General features: G+C 38.0%; 1 protein-coding gene across 1 annotated transcript in view; it reads left to right on the top strand.

Annotated features, from left to right (window-relative positions):
* PPEF1 (protein phosphatase, EF-hand calcium binding domain 1) overlaps window positions 1-22,140 on the top strand; it is a 117,235-nt gene that overhangs the window by 24,910 nt on the left and 70,185 nt on the right. The window contains exons 4-6 of the mRNA XM_008579852.1: window positions 2,862-3,028; window positions 16,064-16,191; window positions 18,765-18,825. Coding sequence (XP_008578074.1) covers window positions 2,983-3,028; window positions 16,064-16,191; window positions 18,765-18,825 — 235 coding nt within the window. The 5' untranslated portion in view covers window positions 2,862-2,982. The remainder of the gene's footprint in view (window positions 1-2,861; window positions 3,029-16,063; window positions 16,192-18,764; window positions 18,826-22,140) is intronic.

The following is a 22,140-nucleotide window of genomic DNA, read 5'->3' on the forward strand; positions in this document are numbered from 1 at the left end:
GCCAGTGAGCGGCTGGTCTGTATGTGGGATCCGAACCCTCGGCGGGAGCGCCGCCGCGCTTCCCAAGCGGCGCACTGTAGCAGTGCGCCACCAGGCCGGCCCAAAAAGAACTGATTTTTTTTTAAATCTGTTAACCGAGAAAGAAAAACAGTTTAAAAAATCTTAATAATTATTTAATAATGTAAAAATTCTCATAGCCAATTAATTTTTTCTGGTAAATAACCAAAGACTTCTAGAACAATTATTATTCCTTTCTGTCATGCTTTTAAAATTTTCTTTAAAAATGGATGTATAAGCACAATTCATTTTTCTAGTTCAATAAAAGACTTTGTATAATCGAATAGCATGTATCTGTGCACAAAATAATGGACTAATGATGACTTTTAGCAGTTAATTTTTTAAAGAACTCTGGCCTAGAAATATTTATTCCTTTATTCATTCATTTATTGAGCATTTATCAAACATTTGTCCAGTCAGTGTTCGTGGCCAACTCAATGCTCACCTCTCATGTATTCATAAAAAGGGGTAGAAAAAAATAGCATAAGAATGAAACAAAGCCCAAGAGAGAAATGGATACTGTTGGAGAGCAGTGTTTGTCACACTGAGATATGAGGACTGCCTGTGTCAAAGGCCCCCGAAGAGTGCACTTTAAATGTAAATTCCCAGGCCCTTGGACTTTTTGAATCCGAGTATTGTCAGTAAAGTCTGGGAGTCTATGTTTTTTATCTCCCCCCCACCTCTATAAATCTTATGAGTACTCAAGTCAGAGAGCACCAGTCTAGGCACGTGAAGAATGTCTCCAGGACTAGATGAATTACTTCAAAGGGTGATGAAGGAACCAGCAGATGTGTCCTCATAGGCACTCAAGATGACCTTTGAGAAATTCTTGAGCATGGAGATAGATCAGTTGTATCTCAGTTTCAAAAATGAGAAAAGTGTAGATGCCAGAAGCCACAGACTTGTAAGCGTGACATGACCTCTGGGAAAATTTGGTTTCAAATAGATGGATTCAAAGCATTTCGAGGAAATTGTGATGATCACTAGGCATCATCATGGGTTCACTAAAACATTGTCCCTATTAGAGATTGTCAAACTTTGCCGCATATTAGAATATGGATGCCCACCCCCGCCCAATACCAATTACATCAGAACCTCTGGGGGTAGGACTTGGGCATCAGTACTTTTAAAACCCTGATTTAAAGAATTGAAGTTGAAAAACCCAGATTAAATTCTGATTTAATGAGGTGCAGGCTGAGTTGGGAATTTTAAAATTTCCCCAGATGATTCTAATTGCAGCAAAGTTTGACAACCATGGGTCTCTGTGACACTAGGCAAGTTGCTTTAACTTCCTTGCCCTTTGTGTAAATAGTAGGTAATTTTAAAGGTATTTCCAACCTTTAAACTTCTATGATTCTGTTATTAAAAATTATGCTAAACTGAAATCCTTTCTCTCTTTCTCCCTCCCTTCTCTCCTTCCTTCTTTCCTTTTCTCCTCCTCCTTTTGCTGGGGTAGGCTGGAATGTCAAGGTATCAAACCATATATTGTAATTTTATTAAAATATTTAGTAAAATTTCTCAGGATGTCTCATAGATAAATAAGATGACAGTTACGATAGGTGAATTTACCAGCTAACTGAACAAATATAAGTACGCTCAGAATATGTGAATGTAATGGATCTGTGATGACCCTGGAGAGTGGTCTAGAGTGGAATGCCACAGGGCTTGTTCTGCCCTTAGACCTGACCTTGTTAACATTCTTTATCCATGATGTAGATAAGGAAGACATAAAAGAAATGCCTATCAAATTTGGAAATAACCCAGTTTAGGAGGGTTAATTAATTCAGTACAAGAAAGAATCAGGCCACGCTCTGATTAGAAAATCTGTTTGTTCAGGTTATTGTTTTAGAAATATTCCCATAGATTAAATATTTTACTCTTTTAGTTTTCCCTTTCTTTAGTTGACTTGAAATTTTGAAGCTTTTAGTGTAGTAATGGAAAAACAGACATGTCAGATAGAGTCCAGAATCAGTTGTTCTCTGACTTTGTTCTCTTCAAGAAATGCAAATATATTAGATCAGGCTGGTTTGGAGCATCACAAAATAAAGGAAACATTACCCCAAAAAGTGATGAAATGGTATACTATATATAAAGGGATTTTGTTGAAAACTCCCATCAAGTGGTTATGGACATGCCAATTGTGCAAACTCATCAGAAGGCCTAGTGAGCATGAGGGTAGACTTTGGAGGGGCCTCAGCAATGCCTGGAGAGCTTTTCTAAAAAGGACGCTCTCACAGATTAGGACTCCTAAATTTTGGGGGAAGTCTTGAGCCTCCTTTTTTTTAAACAAGCATCCCCAACTGATTCTGAGAAATATTGTCAAAGAACTCACTTTGATTTGAATTTTGACAGTTGTTTAAATATGTTGTTGTCTCATAGTCAGCCTCCAGTTTGTATTTATAAAAACCCAGATAGATTTAATTACTTTGAGCTTAAAACTAAAACAATTAAATTACGTCAGCTTCTCCCTATCCCATTCCCTATATTTCAATGAGAAAATTGTAGACTTTTACATTTCAATTTTTCTTTTCATTTTTAACGCTTTATTTTATACAGAGCTTGATCTGACCTAGACATGTGGAAACTATAATTTATGTGTACCAGAAAAGCAATCTATAGCTGCTCTGTAGCTGCTGCTGTGTTTTAGAAAATAAATCAGGATTACATTATGTCTGATCACTTTCCATATCACATGATGAACAGCAATTCAGAGAAGCATAAAATGATTCCTGCCGAGCACCCCCCTAGATACCATGTTATTAACTGGCAGTTTTCTCTCCTCCCTTCTGTGTCTTCCTCATTAGTATCTGACCGAAAGGGATCAGCTAAGAGTGGCTCCTCGCAGAGTAAAAAGGGAGGGACTTTTCGCATTCTGTCTTGGAATCAGAAGTTGGATCACGAACACATAGGATTTAGATAAAAGTCATGGGGTGTGGCAGTTCTTCAATGAAAGACAGGAAATCTGAGACAGGTGAGTGCTGGGAACATGCCTGTGTTTATGAATGAAAAGGGGCGAATGAGTCGGATTCATCCTCTCCCTGTTTACTGCCACGGTTCTTGAGCTGCCCTGTATGATTTTGTACAAGGCATCATCACTTGAACTGAAGGTGAAATATTGGGGGAACATGGGAAACTACCTTTAGGAAGATGTAACTTTGAATTTATGATGTACCATAAAGTATTATCTAAGAGATATTTTATGTTTGATTTAATTTCAGTTGAAAAAGTACCAATATAAAATCTCAAATTTAAAACTTAGCGGCAGGGAACAAGAAAGACACTGTCATTTATATCTGTTTCCTCAATACTCTTATAAGTAGCTATATCCATACCTATGTGACATTTAGTAGCATCTCTGAATTTTTATTAGATTTTATAACTTGGTGATCACATTATTTTTTATATCTGTTCAACACAGAGCTTCATGAGATTTGCCTCATGATTTTAAGATATTCTAGGGAGAATGGGGGTATACTAGATCATTTGTTTCCAAAAAAAAGTGTATTGTTTCTAAATAGATGACATGCCCCCCCACCCCCATATAATTAGAGGCTTAAATATTTTTTTTTAATATTTACTTTGCTTACTTTGTACTGAGGTTCTTTCTCATGGCTACTGGAATCTAGTTGAAACTCCACTGAGTGTTTAAGGGATGTAGCATGCACAAGCAAATTAAAATAAAAACAGATAAGTAAGCTGGAACAATTATATGAATAATTTGCCCCTGAACTCCTTCTTTTGTTATCTAGGTTATAGATAATTTTCCCAGTTTCTGTTCTACATCTTGGTTTTGGAAGTTTACTCAGGCTTAGGGTGAAGAGTTTAGGATGCAGAGTATTCTATACTAATTAATGTGGGATGTTTTCCTTTGGAAATCAGATGTTGTTCTCCGTCCTAGCTGATTTGTGCTGACGAATTAGCAAACTAATCTCTGAAAGTAGGAAGGGACATGGGAGGTGCACTAACTCTTTCAAATCTGTAAGCATGTCATGAAGTAAATCTTTCGAAAGCTCCAACTGAACTAATTCCATAGTAGTAATTTATCAGCAGAGTGAAGAGTGTAATTATCTTTTTCTATCTAGAATTACTCATAGCTCTTTAAATTTAGCCAAATTTCTTAGGTTAAAAAAAAAAAAAGTCCAAGCCCAACTTGGAAAAGCAAATTCACTCTCTTTTTGAAATATTTTTCAACTTTTAAAATGCTGCATGTAAATGGGTGTATTAGCTTAGATTTTTGGATTGCTTCCTTTTTCAAATAATTTATTGAGGTGGAATTCATATAACATAAAATTAACATCATAAAGTGAACTATTCAGTGGCATTTGGTACATGCACAGTGTTGTCCAACCGCCATCCGTATCTAGTTCCAAAACATTTCCATCACTCCAAAGTAAAGCCCCTTATCCATTAAGCAGTTTCTCCCTATTTCCCTCTCCCCCCAGCCCCTGGCAGCCAACAATCTGCATTCTGTCTCTATGTATTTATCCATTCTGGACATTTTATGTAAATGGAATCATACATAATGTGACCTTTTGTGTCCGGCCTTATATCCTAAAACCTTGCTGAGTTCATTCGTTAGCTATAATAGATTTTTAGTGGATTCCTTCGGAATTTTTATTTACAAATCATGTTATCTGCAAATAGAGATAGGTTTACTTCTTCCTTTCCAATGCCTTTTATTTCATTTTCTTGCCTAATTGTCCTAAGAATCTCCATTAGAATGTTGAATAGAAATGTGAGAGTAGACATCCTTGTCTTTTTTCTGATCTTAGGGGTAAAGCATTCAGTCATTCACCTTTAAGTATATTAGCTGTGGCTTTTTCGCAGATGGTCTTTATCAGGTTGAAGACATTTGCTCCTGTTCCTAGTTTGTTGATTGTTTTTTTAATTACAAAGTGATGTTTAATTTTATCAGATGCTTTTTCTGCATGTATTGAGATGATCATGTGCTTTTTGTCCTTTATTTTATGATATGGCATATTATGTTAATTGAATTTCACATGTTAAACCAACTTTGCATTCCTGGGATAAATCCCACTTGGTATAATGCTTTGTATATATTGTTGGATTCAGCTTGCTAGTATTTTGTAGAGGAATTTTCCATCTATATTCATAAGAAAGATTGGTCTATAGTTTCCTTTTCTTGTGATTTTTTTTTTTTTCTGGTTTTGATATCAGAGTAATACTGGACTCAGAATGAGTTGGAAAGTGTTCCCTTTTCCATTTTTTGGAAGAATTTGTGAAGAATTGATATTAATTCTTTAAACATTTGGTAGAATTCATCAGTGAAGCTACCTGGGCATGGGATTTTTTTGTGGGTAGTTTTTTGATTACTTATTCTATCTCTTTACTTATTATAGATCTATTCAGATTTCCTATTTCTTCTTGAATCATTTTGGTGGCTTGTGTTCTTTTATGAATTTGTCCATTTCATCTAAGTTATTTAATTTGTTAGCATATACTTATTCAGAATATTCCCTTATGATTCTTTTTATTCTTTCATTATGTCTTTTTGAATATGTCAATTGTTTATTATGAGTTCATAATATGATCTCATAATAATAAATCTGCTGGAAGCTGATGCAATGATGTTTACTTACATTTATCCATAGACAAACCTTTTATCCATAAAATATTTTTTCTCATTTAGAAATTTTGGAAAATATAGAAGAGCAATTGGAAGTAATTAATACTCATTCATCATTTCACTACCCAAAGATAATGACTTTTAACATTCTGATAATTTCCTCCCAGCTTTTTTTTGTGTGTGGAGTGTGGATTTTTGATCGTCTTAAATATTAGTTTTTTTGTACCATCACTTTTAGTACTAAAATGTTATTTTATAAACATTTCTCAAGTTGTTATGAATGCTTTTTTTTTTAAAGATGAGCGGTAAGGGGATCTTAATCCTTGACTTGGTGTTGTCAGCACCACGCTCTCCCGAGGGAGCTAACCGGCCATCCCTATATAGGGATCTGAACCCACGGCCTTGGTGTTATCAGCACTACACTCTCCCAAGTGAGCCACGGGCCGGCCCTAAATGCTTTTTAAACATCGTTTTAGCCATTGCTTAATATTTCATTTAGTAGATAGGCCATAATATGCTTAATTATTCTAACTTTGGACCTTTTTTTAACTAATATGAATAACATTGTGAAGAATTTCTTTGTGCAAAGCTTTTTCCTTATTTTGGACTATTCCCATATTTAGGTGATTAGGTATGAAATTACTGTGTCAAGGGCTATGAATATTTTGAAAGCTCTTGATAGAAAATATAGCTATTATTTTCTGATTACTAACTGTAATCCAGAGTGTTCAACATATTCTACATATATTTTATTTAATTCTTGCAATAAACATAAGTAAAGTGTTATTATTCCTGTTTATATAGTTGAAGCAGCTCATGCTCAGCAAGGTAAGTACTTGGTAAAGTTATACAACTTACAACTGCCAGAGTTGGGGTTTGAACCCAAGGAATTCTGACTAAAAAGTGTTTTTTACTGTCAACCATTACACCTTTTTATGCTGCCTCCTGATGTTGCTGCCTTCAGAAACTTGCTTTAATGAAATATACTTATATAAAGTATCTTTTATTTGCATAGTGCTTTTATAGTTGGCCAGGCCCTTTCACATCCATTTGATCTTCACAACCTTGTGAAGGGTTGTTCTCAATTTACAGAAAAGGAAACTGAGGCTTTGAGAGGCAAAGTGATTTGCTTAAGAGTACATAGCTAGTAAGTGGCAGACCAAGGCTACAGCTTGATTCCTAGTTTCTAGTGATCTGACTGGTGATAAGGGTTTTCTTTTGCCTGCTTAGTCATTTAGCCTCACCACAGTACTCTGCCTCTGGAGTACAATGGCAGTTTTGAGAAAGAGTAGCTTACATATGAAATCGAGGATATCCCCTTCTTGTGGGCCATCCACCTTCTATGTAGAGAAGTAGCATTGATTTTGTACTGTTATTGTTATTGTTGTTATTTCACTTCTTTTGTGATATACAAGAGAATATTAATAATAGCTATAATTTATTGGGTGCCTACTACATTAATTATTTCTCATCAAAACACTTGGAGGAAGCTTTGATTAATCTCCTTTTGTATATGAGGAAACTGAGACTTAGATTAAAGAACTTCTCAAAGTGACACACTAGTTGATGGCTGAGCCAGAACTGGAACAAGATCTGACAGATTCCAAAGTTCTTATTTGCCTCTTCTGATATGCTACCCTGACTTGGAGAATTGGAACTTATCCACATAACGGAAATTAAACATTGCAAATTCATTCTCCTGAACTTCACTTTACACTTAAAATTTTATGTTAATGGGTTTTCAATTAATAATCTATTGCCTTTTTTTTTTTTTTTTTCCCGTGGAGCACTTTGAGAACATTGATATATTTTATTTTATTTCTTCCCTTGAGACCACTTAGAAATGCATCTATTCAATTTCTCTAAGTGCTAAGGAGCCAACAGAGTCTATCCTTTTTTGGCTTTGAAGTGTGATGCTTAAGCTATGACAAATAAAAAATTTCTCTAATGGAGATTATCCTTTTCAAAAGTATTTGTTCTCTATGTCTATTTAAAAATTTAAAAATGCTAAATAGCAAACCAAATATTTCTTTAATTCTTGGTAGGATTCTTGGTAAAACATCTAGTTAATTTAGTTGTTTAAAAATCTTAACAATCAAGCCATTCACAACTGCTTGAGAGGCCCCCTTCCTTGTTTTTACTTTCTGCCAACTTCCTCACTCATTGGAGACTCACCAAGTGTCAGCATCATCCTGAGTATCTTCCCTGTACATATGGATAGCTCCAAAACGCTTTAATGTCTCAGTTCCTTGATCTCCTAAACTCCAGCAACCCTCTCTTCTACTCAACTTTGGCTGTTCACTCCCATTTCTTGGCCCCTATGGTCACTTGGAATGACTTCACCCCTGAAATCTTCATGATTATCATCCCATTCTCTGATCTGTTGGTCTTCATTGAAACCTCTAAGTGTTAGATCCTTCGCATGTGTTTCTGCCTCCCAGCCCCCTCTTGTCTTCACTTTCTTTCCCATCTGTCTTTCCCCATCTTCTATTGGCTATCACTTGAACCAGTTAACAGATCATACACAGTAATTATATTTTAGACTGTTTGAAGGAGAAGTAATAGGTGTAATGTTTAGTGTTCCCAAACCAATTGCTAGCAAACTTTAGCTACGATTCTTTGATGGGAAAGCCAAAGACTGTATTTTTCTACAGGGATAATTCAGATTTATTCATTTATTTTTGAGTTGGCTTTAGAATTTGTCTTCTTTGTCCAGAAGTTTCTGGTTTGAGTGTTTAGTTTTACACTTCATATTTTGTCCTTGAATGGTTATTATCAGATTTGTTATGTGCAATAGTAGGTGGACTGCAACTGTGGCATTAAAAAAATGGATGGATGTGAGGGTGATCTGGCTGTGACATCTGTCACCCCATTGATCACCAGGGTTGATTTGGCTGATCTGGGTGTCTAGGCAGGTGTCCCTTCCTCTCTCACTGCTCCATGTGTGTCCCTCCCAAAACTGTGCACTGGGTCGAAGAGGACGAGGAGAGGACCACTCTTCGATCAAGGGTATACGAGTAGCTGCGCTCCCCTGCTAGAACCTCCAAACAAGCTCTTGAGGTCCATTAAAAAATAAAAATAAATTTAAAAAAATAGATGGATGACTTAGAGTATTTTATTACTGGAAAGGATCTTAGAGATAACATAATCCAAAGTTCTCATTATTTAGATGAGAAGCTGAGGACCAGAGCAGTTAAGTAATTTGCCTGAGGTTGCACAACTGGTACCCGATTGAGTCAGGACCAAAATGGAAGTCTCCTGATTACAAATTCAGAACTTATTTTTATTAACCAATGTGGATGGGGTTGGTGGGTGGGAGAATGAGTAAGTAAATAAAAAGTCATAGAAATGACCTCTAATTTTTACTCTTCTCTAACTGGAAGGCCAGAGGTTTCTGAGAATGATAAAATTATGATCTCTTTTGTCGTTTGGGAAAAGCGATAGTTTTGTTTAAAATGTCTGTCATTGCTAGGAGACTGGGCCTCATGCTTTACTTTCTTGTTTCCCTCTTGTTTAAGAAAAATACTTTCCAGGGACAGGGACTCTGGTTGTGCCCTTGCTCTGCAAATATGCCAGAGTTTGTGGATGAGCAAGTCTCATCATGGCTTTGCTTTCCTTGCTGCCCAAGAAGCAGGCTTTGTGACCATCTCATGTCCACTGCACATGTGCTTTGAGGTGCTTTTCCAGTTAAGGTGGAAGTTTCACTGGGACAGCCACAGTGAGATCTGCAGATGGCAGATGTAGAATATCTGTAAACAAAAATAACAATAATGAAAATGGTGGTCCCAGGCCAGAGTTGAGCCATACCCTATTTTCATCAGGCTTTAAACAGCCGAGGTAGTGGATGCCTTTCCTCCTGGCTTAAAACCTTTTACCATAAGAGGTTTCATTGTATTTCCAGTTCATTTGAATTCCTTTTAATCAGCTCTGTCACACTTGTGCCTCTCTCTCCTCCTGATTGGATGTCAGGCCCCTTAAAGGTACATTAAATATTCGCCCATCCTGGTGCTTCGTCAGGAGGCCTCTGCCAGTAGAATTTCAAAAGCAGAGAGTCTTTAAATGCCTTATTCTGTATATGAAACTTCTTGTTTAAAGAACTATCTGTCAAATAAACTACTATTTAAAAAACAAAAACAAACCAAACATAAAAAGACTCTACTGGTCAGCATGAAGAGAAACACAAGACAGAAAGTCTTAACAGTAATTTCATTCATTCACTCATTCATTCAACAAATATTTACTGAGCATCTACTATGTTCCAGGGACTGTTTCAGACTCATGAGGATATAGCAGCTAACCCAACAGACCAAAATCCCAGCCCTTATGGAGATTACATTCTAGTGGGAGGAAACAGACAATAACAAATAAATAAAATACATACTATATCACATGGTGAGTGCTATGGAGAAAAAAATAAGGTAGGAGATAAGCAATAGGGGGAGAGATGTCATTATAGAAAGGGTGGTGAGGAAAGGCCTCACCGAGAAAGTGACAGCTGAGCAAGACTGTGGACTCTAAGGGAGTGAACCCTGTGCATCCTGGTGGCATGTCTCTTCTTGCTCAAGGCTCTCAGGTTCTGAGATGGTAGCCTGTTTGTCCAGTAGTCTGTGAAATTTCTAATGAAATCTTATGTGTAATTAGGAAGTCTTCGGGGCACCAGAATTTGTTAGCCTGGAGAGAGAGAATTTTTTTTGCTTTTTTTTTTTTCCAGTTTATATTTATTTTTGTGAGTACACTGTCGTTTCAATACATGCATATCCTGCACAATGATTCACTTAGGGTAGACAGCATAATTTTGTACCTGTTAATCCACCCCTTCTCCCTCACTCCTACTTCTCTCCCCTCCCAGCTTCTGATAACAATTATTCTACTCTCCACTTCTATGAGAACCACTTTTTTTCTTTTCTTTTTTTTAAGATTCCACATGTGAGTGATATCATCTAGTATTTGTCATTCTGTGCCTGACTTACTTCACTTAACATGATGGTTTCCAGTTCCATCCATGTTGTTGCGGACAATTGGATATCATTTCTTTTTATAGCTGAATAGTATTCCATTGTGTATAAATATACCACAGTTTTTTAATCCATTCATCCATCGATGTGCATTTGGGTTGATTCCACCTCTTGGCTGTTGTGAATAGCATTGCAATGAACATAGGAGTGCAGCTGTCTTTTTGATATATTGATTTCATTTCCTTTGGGTATATACCCAGTAGTGGGATAGCTGGATCATAAGGTTGATATACTTTTAATTCTCTGAGGAAACTCCATACCGTTTTCCACAGTGGCTGTACCAATTTACATTCCCATCAACAATATAGGAGGGTTCCCTTTTCTCTGTATGGTTGCCAGCATGTGTTATTTTCTGTCTTATTGATAATAGCGATTCTAACTAGGGCAAGATGATATCCTACTGTGGTTTTAATTTGCATTTCCCTGATAATTAGTGATTTTGAGCATTTTTTCATGTGCTTGTTGGCCATTTGTATGTCTTCTTATGAGAAATGTGTATTCAGGTCCTTTGTCCATTTTTTAATTGGGTTATTTGGTATTTTACTCTTGAGTTGTTTGAATTCCTTATATGTTCTGGATATTAACCCCTTGTCTGATGTGTAGTTTGAAAACACTTTCTCCCATTCTGTATGTGACAGAGACAATTTCTTTAAAAAGTATCTACCATTTATTGAGTGCTTCCTATATGCTAGGCCATGTGCTAAGCATTTTATATTAATCAGTTCATTAATATATTACTAATACCTGTGTTAATGCATTATTAATACATTATTATGTTATTACAACAGCCCTAGAAGGTATTCATTCATTTATTCATTCGTTTATTTAACAAATATCCATTGCCAAGCCTTGCCCCAGGTGCTGGAGAAGCAGTAGTGAACAAAATGAAGTCCCTGTTCTCATGTAGCTTAGCTAACAGGGGAAGGTAGACAATAAACACATAAACAAATGACTGTATAGAATGTCGGATGGTAAAAAGTGCTGTGGAGAACAATGGGACAGTAAGGAGGATAGGGAGTGTGAGGTGGGGGAAGGTGTGGGAGGAATGTGTATTCTATAGTCAGTCTCATTTTTCATGGCTGATTCCAAATGCCACTCTGGGTTGTATAGCATAATGGTTATGAGCCCAGGTTTTGGAATTACAGAGATCTGGATTTGACTCTGTGTTCTCCCACTGAAAAGTGATGTGACCCTAAACAAGTTATTTCTGAGCCTCAGTTTCCTTATCTGTAAAATAAGAATAATGACACTTCACAGGACTGTCGGGAGGATTAAATCAAATCAAATAAAATTAGATGATCCACATAAAGCACCAAGCACAGTGCCTGGCACAAAGCAAAAGTACTGAATTTATTATTTGTCTTGCTCATGGATATTTAATTTCTTGCAAAATACCATGATAGTGATCACCACCAGAAAAAAGAATCCATTAAAAAATGAAACAAAACAACACAAAATAGCTTGGCAATAGAGAAACCACCTGTGCTGGGCATACAAAATTGGCCAGGTAACTTATTAAACCTATGTTGTTGCTTTCTTCTAGAAACAAAAATAGAAGGCTCTTGGGACACATATGATAGTAGCTTTTTTTTTTCTGCATGGAATTAACGTGACAGGGAAGAAAAGCCCTGTTACATGATGAAGCAGCAGGAGCAGAAGCAGATGTAAGCTGTCTAGCAAGCTCAGAACTGGATGATACAGATCTTCAACTCTCTGGGCAGGGTAGGGGGTTTTGGAGCCAGTGACTCCCTCGGGTAGGGTCTGTCATGTCTGAGCTCTACATCTTGCTATTTTGGAGGTTCCTGCTCTGGAGGAGGGTCCACAGCTGGCTACTGTTACCCCACAGTAGGTGGGTAGACTCTTAGGAATTAGTGAGGTTTTAGAGGTCTGATGTAGGTATGCCCAGTCCTGCCCTGCCAGTCTCCTTCCTTCTCCAGGAGAAATTTCTAAGGGAACTTTATGCCCAAAGGACAACAGCAAGATGTGAATCAAAGTCCACTTTATCAACTGCTGCACACGTACTCAAAATCCCAATGTAGAACTCTAGTAAGAGCCTGACTTAGAGCATCCAGGAAGTTGGAGGCTTGAGGCCTAAGCAGGACCTATTTTTCCCACCCCTCTGAGACTAGCTCATCAGGCAGGGTCTAGTCAGGAGGCAGAAACCACAGTGATTTGAACAGAGAGAATTGGAGGTAAGGAATTGTCAAGAAGATATCTGAACTGTCACTAAATTGTCACTAGATTACTGAACAAGAACTCCAAGGTTTGCAGAGGTTAGCAACTGCAGGAAAGTTCCCACTCCTAGGACTGAGAGAACAAAGGGAAAAGATTGGAATGATCACACTTTAGACACTTGGAGGAGGGTCCTACAGAACTGAAACTCAGACCTGTAAGAAGAGGTGCTGCTCAGCTGGAGCTGGTGTTTCAGGGTTGCCATGAGGCTCATTTTGCAAGTGCTGGATAGACTAAACTGGACCCAGCTGCTGCTGCAGGAGGGAAGAGCAGTTGCTGGGTTCTACTAATGGGAACAGGAAGCTGACAGGAAGGAGTGTGGCCCTTGTCCCTCCTTCTGCCCCTATTGGCAGAGAACTAACAAGGAACAACTGGCAAAGCTGAAATGGGGTCTGCAGAGTCCCAGCCTCAGCACCACTGAGCTGACTGGAGAAGGGTGGGAGTACAGTGGAGACATGATAGCTTAATAAGTGGCGTTCGTGCACAGAGCAGGTACAGGAGGGCATCAGGCAGAGATGGCTGATTACCAGCTGGGGGTGGGGTGCAGGTCAGCTTCCTGACTTTGCAGTAGAGGAAGTATAAGACAAAACTGAGCATGGCTGTATACCTCTCAAGGCACAGCGTCTGCACCTACTGGTAGAATAGAGCTCAGGGAATGTATTGTGTGCTTACCAAACAGAGCAGCCACTCCTCCCTTGGAGAGCAGGCCGGGATCCCCACAGGGGACTTGACAGAAGCCAGGCAGAGGATGGGAAGGAGGTGTTAGCTCGCCTGTCTCCCTGTGTGGGGGAGGAGTAGGAGTGGTAGGATATGTAAAGTGTCTAGCCAGTGCAGGCACATAGTAGGCATTCAATAAATGGTGGCTATATTCAAAGGAAGAAAAGGGACAAATAGATTAGAGAATGAAGTGACTGGCTATAGAGGAGAGAGCCCAGGGTTTGGACTCGGAGAACATGAGTCCATACTAGGTAAGTGACTTTGAGTAAGATACTTTCCTCTCTGAACTCAAAGTATCTTTATGGGTAGCATGGAGATGATTATACTTGTGAGGACTGAATGTCTTATAGTATATCCTTAACATATGGTAGCTCTTTTGATCTATTATTAATTATAGAAATAAAATAAACTTGGATATTATTATTGATGTTGCTAATACTAAATAGAAAAGACTTTAGTAATCATTTATTCTACTACATCATTGTACAGGTAAAGAAACTGAGGCACAAAGAAACGTCAGTAGCTCTGTGGAGGTTAAGAGCTTGGGCTTACCCAGGTCTGACTCGCTGACTTACCCAGCAAGTCAAACCTGGGTTCATATCCTTGATGTCCGTTTCCATGTATTGGCTAAGTGAGCTTAAAGTTCCTCAGTCTCTCTGAGCTTCAGAACTGCAGGACCTAAGACATTGACTGGTCCTCAGCAAGCACTCAGTAAATAGCACTGGAACTGCACCACTGTGCTTGGTGAATACGAGAACCCCTGACATGAGAGGTTGGTTCATCGTGACAGTGACTGTCACACAGGACAGGCCTTTCAGGTGCCTGGGCTCTCTACAGTGATATCATGAGGACACTTGCTTTTTCAGCAATGCTACTACCATACAGATCATGGTACTTGACCTTAGGTCTGTCCCCAGGGTTTTCTGGAAGCTGAATAATGAGATGAGATGTTTATTTTTGAGCTTCCCCAAGACTCTGAAACCCAAGAGTCTTGGGGAAGCTCAAAAATAAACATTTTCAGATGACTAGGTCCTGGCATATACTCAGTATACCACAGCAGTACTAAACCAAAGGATGCTAGGACTGGAGGCTGGATCCCTGCTTTCAGAACTCAAATTGTTCTTGTTATAGTCAACTCTTAATTTTTATGTGCTAACTGGGAAAAATGATAGCATGAATAAAAGGAGCCAGCTGGTGTTGATTGCTCTTTACTCTAAAACTTGATGAGACATAAGAGACTATATTTTAAATCTCATTATCTCACCTGATCTCTTTCTTCGATAATATAAAACTACAGGATGGTTCAAAGGTTACCAGCCCCAGAAGAGAGACAGTAAGCCTGGATAGTCCACACAAAAAAACACTACTTATCGTTGCCATGTATTTAGCATGTGCTTTACACCAGGCATTGGGCTAAACTCTTCACCTGTACTATTTCATTTCATCCTCATAGTAACTCTATGAGGGAGGGAGCTGTGTTTATTTATTCATCTGTCTTCTATCAATTGACTCTTGTGTGCAGAAGGTGGAATGAATCATACTTCTCAATACATTGTATATTGTTGTCATTGGTTTGTGCAAGACCCTTTCTTATGTTAATTTGTGCATTCTTTTATCCATGTATCCCATGCTTATTCACCCCCCCCCATAAATAACCACTCTATTAAGTGTAGTGTGTGTCTTTTCCTTCATATATATTCTGATGAAACGTATATTGTTGTTTTGTGTATGTATATTTTTAATTGATATAAAATGGTATCATGTTATATTTCATTCTGTCTCTGACTTTGTAACAAGTATTCCAACGGAAGCACTATGTTTTAAAGACCTATCCACATTGCTGTGGGTTTATCTAATCCATTGCATCCAGTTGTGGCATGATACTCCATGGTATGCACCCACCACAGGTACTAGTCTCTTTCCTAGCGATGGACAGCCAGGCTGTATTGGTATCAAACTCCCTACTGCCACAAAGATGCAGTTGCATCTCCATGTGTCTTCTTTATGGACTGTCTGAGAATTGCTTTGGCGTATATAGTAAAGAACAGAATTGCTCCCTTATAGGATATACATAGATTTAATATGCCTAAGTAGTGCCAGAGGTAGGTGCTGTCATTATCCCCATTTTACAGATGAGGAAACTGAGGCTTAGAGAGTTTTAATGACTCACCCAAAGTCACATAGACAGTAATTAGCAGAGCTGAGATTTAAATTCAGGAAGTCTTACTCCAAAACTGTTCCTAATAGCTATGCTGTCATTATTCTCTGAGTGTTTGAAACTTAAAGACATTTTATGAAAAACATAAAGGTCAATCTCATTATTTGGATTTTTTTATATTCTTAAAACCTAGGAATCCAGGTGGACTGATATTTTTTTTTTCTGAAGCACCTACTTTCCCCCAGTAGCTGCACAGTAACTATTTCTCTCTGACTTTCATATCCTGTGGGTTTGCAGTGCTAAAAGCCGCATTGATCATCCAGAACTGGTACCGAAGGTACAGAGCTCAGTTGAAGGCCAGACAACACTGTGCTCTCACCATCTTCCAGTCCATCGAATACGCTGATGAACAAGGGCAAATGCAGGTCTGTTTTGCAAGTTTCTCTCTTCTTTTGGTGAAATACTTGTCTTTACTTCTTGTTATTGAAAGAATGAAAGTTTAGGTCCATTATAAGCTGAGGAACCTTGGTGAAAGGTGTTACTAAAGGATGTAGTGACATTGTATGAGAATTGAGACAGTGTCATTTGAGAAGTGGATGGTGTTTTTCAGTTTTGAAGTTGACATTTTTTAGAGGGCTGCCAGATGTCTAGTTAACTAATAAAATAGTCTTATCCTATTTTGGGGTGTATGCCCTAATAGAAAGTAAAGTTAGTTTATGAAAGAAAAAATACTTTTAGAAGTTAAAAAAGGGAAGAATTTCCTGGGAACAAACCTATGAAAGTTCTAGAAGAAAATGTACATGGGTAAGGAAGGCCTTTTTAAAACTTGCATAAAGGATACATAAATCTAGCTTTAATGCTCATTAATAAAAAAGGTACTTTTTTTTTTACAATAAAAAGATCTTGGAAAGATCTCCAATATAGTTGTTAATGAAAAAAATCAACTTGTAGGACAATATATGGAGTTTATGCCATATATGTGAAAGAAAATTAAACATACAGTAAAAGTCTGGAAAAAGATACACAGCAAATTGTTTACAGTGGTTAATTCTGGGGACAGGAGTGGTATTGGTAGATGGGTAGGGACTTCTCATTTTCATTTAGTATTGTTTGTAGTTTTTAACAAACATATATTTATGTATTACATTATAATCTTTAAAATAATTAAGAAAATTTCAAAAAGAATTAAATTGCTGGCTTTATTCATGGCAGCTATGAAAATGATATACTATGATTCAAAAGATGCTCCCTTTACCGTGATTTGGAGCTCATAGTATTGGCTATCTTTTTAAGCACTGTAGCATAAAGTGATGAGCATACAGGTAGAGTGAGCCCCCAAATTGATATGCTTTATACACAGACATTCTGGTATCAGTACTTTCTTTTCTATGGACTCATTTTTTAAAAAATAATAGCTTTGTTGAGATATAATTTAGATAACATACAATTAATCTATTTAAAGTGTACAATTCAATCATTTTTAGTATATTCACTGAGTTGTGTATCCACCACAGTCAATTTTAGGAAATTTTCACCATCCCCCTCAAAACTACATAGTTAGTCACTCCCCCATTCTCCTCTCCCAAAGCCCTAGACAATCACTAATGTGTTTTCTGTCTCTGTGGCTTTGCCTGTTCTGGCCATTTCACATAAATGGAATCACACAATATGTGGTCCTTTGTGTCTGGCTTCTTTCACTTAGCATGTTTTCAAGGTTCATCTATGTTGTAGCATGTATCAGTACTTCGTTCCTTTTTATGGCTGAATAAAATATTCCATTGTATGGGTAGACCACATTTTATTTATCCATTCCTCAGTTAATGGATCATTTGTGTTGTTTCCTTTTTTTTTTTGGCTATTATGGAAAATGCTGGTATGAACATTTGTGTGCCAGTTTTTGTGTAAACATATGTTTTCAGTTCTTTTGGGTATATACCTAGGAGTGGAATTGCTGGGTCATATGATAATTCAGTGTTTAACTTTTTGAGTAACTAACCATTTTCCAAACCAGCTGCACCATTATACATTCCCAATGGTGTATGAGGGCTGCAATTTCTCCACATCTTTTGCCAACACTTGTTATTTTGATTATAACTATTCTACTGGGTGTGAAGTGGTATCTCATTGTGGTTTCTAGTGACACTTAATTGACAAACCCATCAACAGCATTAAAATCATACATTTTGATATTTGTATGGAAAGTCTTCCTTCAACTCCCAGACCTTCTCCCAAAGAGATTAAGTTCATTAGTGTTCACTCTTCATAGGAAGAAGCGCTTGGAGGAGAAATTATTTGTGCTGTATAAATGCAGGTCTTTGCAGATAATTGGTAGGCACAGAGGCACCACGTAGTTGATAGTTGGAATGCTGAACGATTTCCGCCTTTCCCTTCCTCCCTTCCTTTATTTCCCAAATATATTTAGCATTTAAGTTTCCCTTAACTCTTAATCTCACCACCAAAAAGAAAAGAGATCATAATGAATAAAATTTAGTAGCTATCTTAGGTTGGATTTTCTAGAAGCAGAGTCTCGGACAATGATTCCGGTACAAATGACTTATTGAGGGAGTGTTCTCAGAAAAAAACCTGTAAGGGAATGAGGAAAGCAAGATAGAACAGGGGAAGAATCTAGGCACAAATGTGCTTTCTGGAGAAGTCTGACCTCAGCTTTATCCCATCAGGACTTCTCAAGTGTGAAATGCATCACAGTTTGGCCCAGGCAGGGCAAGGGAGGTGGGGGACTGGGCTGTTGTACCCTTCCTTCAGTCAGCCCCCCAGGAGGGGCATATATATATAATATCTGTGCAGCTCTGGGTGTGGTGCTGCCTATCTGCCACAGCAGCCCTCTGGAGGCAGGTATAGGTGTGACCCTTAGAACCTGTAGCAGCTAGGAGATGAGTGTCCCAGAAGAGTAAGGGGACTTGCATGGAACACTGATAGCATTTGCCACAGTAGCTGTTTGGGGTTCATTAATTGATTAATGTATTTTTATTTTGTCCAGCTATCCAACTTCTTTTCCTTTATGTTGGAAAACTATGCACATCTGTGCGAGCAAAGTCCACGTAAGTAAAAAGTTTAATCTTTTGAAAAGTAGTCATTAAATATTGAATAGCCCTTGTCAAGATATGCAAATTCTGAATATGGGAGAACACTAAGAAATTTAAAAGATGCCCATCTCTCTTGTCTATATGATACCCAACAACTGGTGAAATCAGTTCAACTGGCTTTTTTCCCCTCTGGATGGTGTCAACTAAATTGGCCATTTAATTTTTTCACTTTTCAAAAAATCGAATTAGATTTCATCCAACATTCATTTGTTGAATACCTTCTTTGAACCACAACCTATTGATGCACAATGGTAGCTTAGTAAAGAGGATCTTATTTTTCCAGCCACCATAAATAAATAAATAAGTAAATGAATCAATGTGTTTATTTTTCATCCACAAAACTTTTCTGCTGAGAGATCAAAATATCTTGAGTGTTTCCTGCAGCAGATCTGGGGGGAAATGGCAGATTAAACACAGTTGGCCCCATCATGTCTTTGTTTTCTGCTTGCTCTATGTGTGTATGTGTGTATGTATCATCTGTCTGTCTATGTATCTAGCTGTATATCACCTATCTATCCAGGCTGGAGATGTAACCACTTAAAAAAAATTTTTTTTGGCAGCTTGCCAGTACAGGGATCTGAACCTTTCACCTTGTTGTTACAAGGTGGCATTCTAACCTATCTGTCTATCACCTGTCTGTCTGTGTGTCTGTCCGTCCATCCATCCATCATCTATTTCTATCAACTATCTGTACTGTCTATCTATCATCTGTCTTTCTGTGTGTCTGTCCATCCTTCTATCCATCTATCATCTATCTACCTCTATCAACTATCTGTCTATCTATCTATCTGACTATCTATCATCTATCTAGTCATTGTGAAGCTGAGACAGGCAATATAGGTGTGGTTCAAAAATGATTTTAAAGTGATAATTATTCACAAGGCATGTATTTCTCTTGCAAATTAAGATCTGCCTGTTGTTATCTTTATGGTAGATGCCAGACTTAAAAATTCATTTTTCTTTAATTTGGGCCAACAATTTTTTGCTCTAATTAAAATGTTTATGGCATATAGGAGCATTTTTTAAATAATCTGGTAAATACCCTTCAAAGTGGTATAAAGAATGGTGTTTTAATGGCATTATTTGAGCTAAGTACATATGTATAAAACTAATTAGAGTATTTAATGATCAGTAGAAGCTTTCTGAATGGTGGAATAGCCAAACCTCTGAGGAGTGGGGAGTGGGTGGAAGTGGGTACTTTGCCATCTTCTTTTAGATAATTGCAATTTGAAGACAGTTGTTTGTGCTTCGTGTTCTTTGGCAAAAATATTTTTGAGAGGAAATATAATAATGATGAAACAGCAGTCTTTCTGCTAATGACCTAATATTTCAATTTGGACTCACTTCATCAGAATCACTATGGAGTTTCAGAGCTACAGATGGCTGGGTTCCAGCCCAGAGATATTTACTCAGACTTTGTATTTTTAAAAAATATGCATTAAAAAAATGCTCCAGGTGATTTTAAAATATAACAAAATATTTTTTTTTTATCAGAGAAGGGGATGGTGGTATAATACTTTTATGTAAACTTTTTCTTGAAGTATAACATACATTACAAGAAAGTATACAAATTATAAGTATATCAAACAACAAATTTTCTCAAAATAAGCACACCATGTACCCAACACCCAGGACAAGAAATAAAACTTTATCAGAGTCACAGAAGCCCTCAGTCCTGCCCTCTTCTAGTTATTACCCAATCCCATTCCACCCAGTAACTACTTTCTTTCTTTCTTTTTTTTTTTTTTAAAGATGACCGGTAAAGGGATCTTAACCCTTGGTGTTGTCAGGACCAACGCTCACCCAGTGAGCTAACCGGCCATCCCTATATAGGATCCGAACCTGTGGCCTTGGTGTTATCAGCACCACACTCTCCCGAGTGAGCCACGGGCCAGCCCCCAGTAACTACTTTCTTTCTTTCTTTTTTTTTTTTTTAAAGATGACCGGTAAAGGGATCTTAACCCTTGGTGTTGTCAGGACCAACGCTCACCCAGTGAGCTAACCGGCCATCCCTATATAGGATCCGAACCTGTGGCCTTGGTGTTATCAGCACCACACTCTCCCGAGTGAGCCACGGGCCAGCCCCCAGTAACTACTTTCTTGACTTCCACCTTAGATTAGTTTTGCTTGCTTTTGAACTTCTTTATATAAGTGGAATCATACAGTATATATTCTTTTGGGTCTGGCTTCTTTTACTCAATATCGTATTTGTGAGAGTCATCCATTTTGTAATTTGGTCATTCTTATTGTGAATAATATTCCATTTTATGAATACACCATAATTTATCCATTCTGTTGTTTATAGGCATTTGGGTTGTTTTCAGTTCAGCAATTTAAATGGTGCTGCTGTGCACATTCTTGTATGTGTCCCTCTGGTAAACATATGTATTTATTTCTTTTGCTGCATACTCATTTACTGTTATCTATTGCTTTAAGACAAATCACACCAAAATTTAGTGGCTTAAAAACAACAGCCATTTTATTGCTTAAGATTCCGTGGTCAGGCATTTGAACAGGGCTCATTGGGAATGGCATTTCTCTGTTCTATGTGGTATCAATTGGGCTCACTCCTCTAGGTCACCTGGGCAGGAAAGTCCAAATGGTTTTCTTCACATGTCTGGGACTTTGGTGTTGGCTATTAACTTGGTTGCCTCTATTCTTTTTATGCAGCCTGTCTGTCCAGCAGGATATTCTGGACTTTTTTACATGGTGGCTGGGTCCAAGAGGGGCAGAGCAACAGCTCCAATGCCTCTTAAGGCCTATGTGCTAGAACTTTGGAAAATCAGTTCTGCTGTATTTTCTTGGTTAAAGCAAGTCACAAGGCCAGCCACAGATTCAAAGGGGGTGAAAGATATCTTGCTGAGAAGAGTGACAGCATTACAGTATAAAAGGATATGGACCCAGGGAGACATGATTCCTTGGGGGCCATTATTATAAAGATGTACCACAATCCAGGGATGGAAGTTTTAGGTTATAGGATATATATATGTTCTGCTTTATTAGATACTGACAAACAGTTTTAGAAGATGGTTGTGGGCCAGGCCCGTGGCGCGCTCGGGAGAGTGCGGCGCTGGGAGCACAGTGGAGCTCCTGCCGCGGGTTCGGATCCTATATAGGGATGGCTGGTGCGCTCACTGGCTGAGCGCGGTGCGGGCGACACCAGGCCAAGGGTTGCGATCCCCTTACTGGTCACAAAAAGGACAAAAAAAAAAAAAACAAAGGAAGATGGTTGTAACAAACAATACTCCCATGAGTTCCAGTTGTTCCATA

This window comes from Galeopterus variegatus, unplaced genomic scaffold (genome assembly GCF_000696425.1).
Source record: "Galeopterus variegatus unplaced genomic scaffold, G_variegatus-3.0.2 Scaffold82, whole genome shotgun sequence".
In the NCBI taxonomy this organism is placed as follows: Eukaryota; Metazoa; Chordata; class Mammalia; order Dermoptera; family Cynocephalidae; genus Galeopterus; species Galeopterus variegatus.